This window comes from Apis dorsata, unplaced genomic scaffold (assembly GCF_000469605.1).
Source record: "Apis dorsata unplaced genomic scaffold, Apis dorsata 1.3 scaffold_1088, whole genome shotgun sequence".
Lineage (NCBI taxonomy): Eukaryota > Metazoa > Arthropoda > Insecta > Hymenoptera > Apidae > Apis > Apis dorsata.
This window is the reverse complement of record NW_006264186.1, coordinates 113,461-114,382: the sequence shown is the minus strand read 5'-3', so window position 1 is coordinate 114,382 and position 922 is coordinate 113,461. Positions and strand designations below refer to the sequence as shown.

At 26.6% G+C, this 922-nt stretch overlaps 1 protein-coding gene across 1 annotated transcript in view; it reads left to right on the top strand.

The window, feature by feature from the left end:
* The window catches only part of LOC102679225 (serine/threonine-protein kinase PRP4 homolog), an 8,053-nt gene that overhangs the window by 3,575 nt on the left and 3,556 nt on the right, over positions 1-922 (top strand). The window contains 4 exon segments of the mRNA XM_006624656.2: positions 70-163; positions 253-399; positions 470-623; positions 706-920. Of these exon segments, the coding sequence (XP_006624719.1) occupies positions 70-163; positions 253-399; positions 470-623; positions 706-920 (610 nt within the window).

The window sequence follows — 922 nt, the reverse complement described above, 5'->3', positions numbered from 1 at the left end:
TTTTTTTTTTTTTTTTTTTTTTTTTCATTTATTTTTTCAAATGTAATAAACATGTTAAACATTAATAATATTTACAGAGTCCTACAGTTGAAGGAAAACGACAAGGTGGACCAGATAATCCAAGTTTAACAGACAATTGGGACGATGCAGAAGGATATTACCGGTAATTTTTATAATATTATTATAATTTCATAATTTTTTATATATTTTTATATATTTTTGAAAATTTAAGATATTATTTCTTAATTGTAGAGTACGTGTGGGAGAAACATTAGATTCTCGATATGTTGTTTATGGATATACTGGTCAAGGTGTATTTAGTAATGTTGTAAGAGCTAGAGACACTGCTAGAGGCAATTTAGATGTTGCTGTAAAAATAATAAGAAACAATGAAATAATGTAAATAAATTATTACATTTTTTAAAATATTAAAAATCTTTATGTATTCATAGTTTTTTTTTTCTTTTAGGCACAAAACTGGCCTTAAAGAATTAGAAATTCTTCGAAAACTTAATGACGCCGATCCTGAAGATAGATTTCATTGTTTAAGATTATTTAGACATTTCTTTCATAAGAATCATTTATGTATGGTTTTTGAACCTTTAGCCATGAATTTAAGAGAGGTAAATATATACATATATTGTTCATTATGTTACACATTGATTTATTATATATTATCATTCATTCATAAACAAATTTATCGAGGTTTTAAAAAAATATGGAAAAGACGTTGGTTTACATGTTAAAGCGGTAAGATCGTATACGCAGCAACTTTTCCTTGCACTCAAATTATTAAAACGTGCAAATATTTTGCATGCTGACATCAAACCAGATAACATTCTAGTCAGTGAAAGCAAACTAGTACTGAAATTATGCGATTTTGGATCAGCATCTCATGCTCATGAGAATGAGATAACACCAT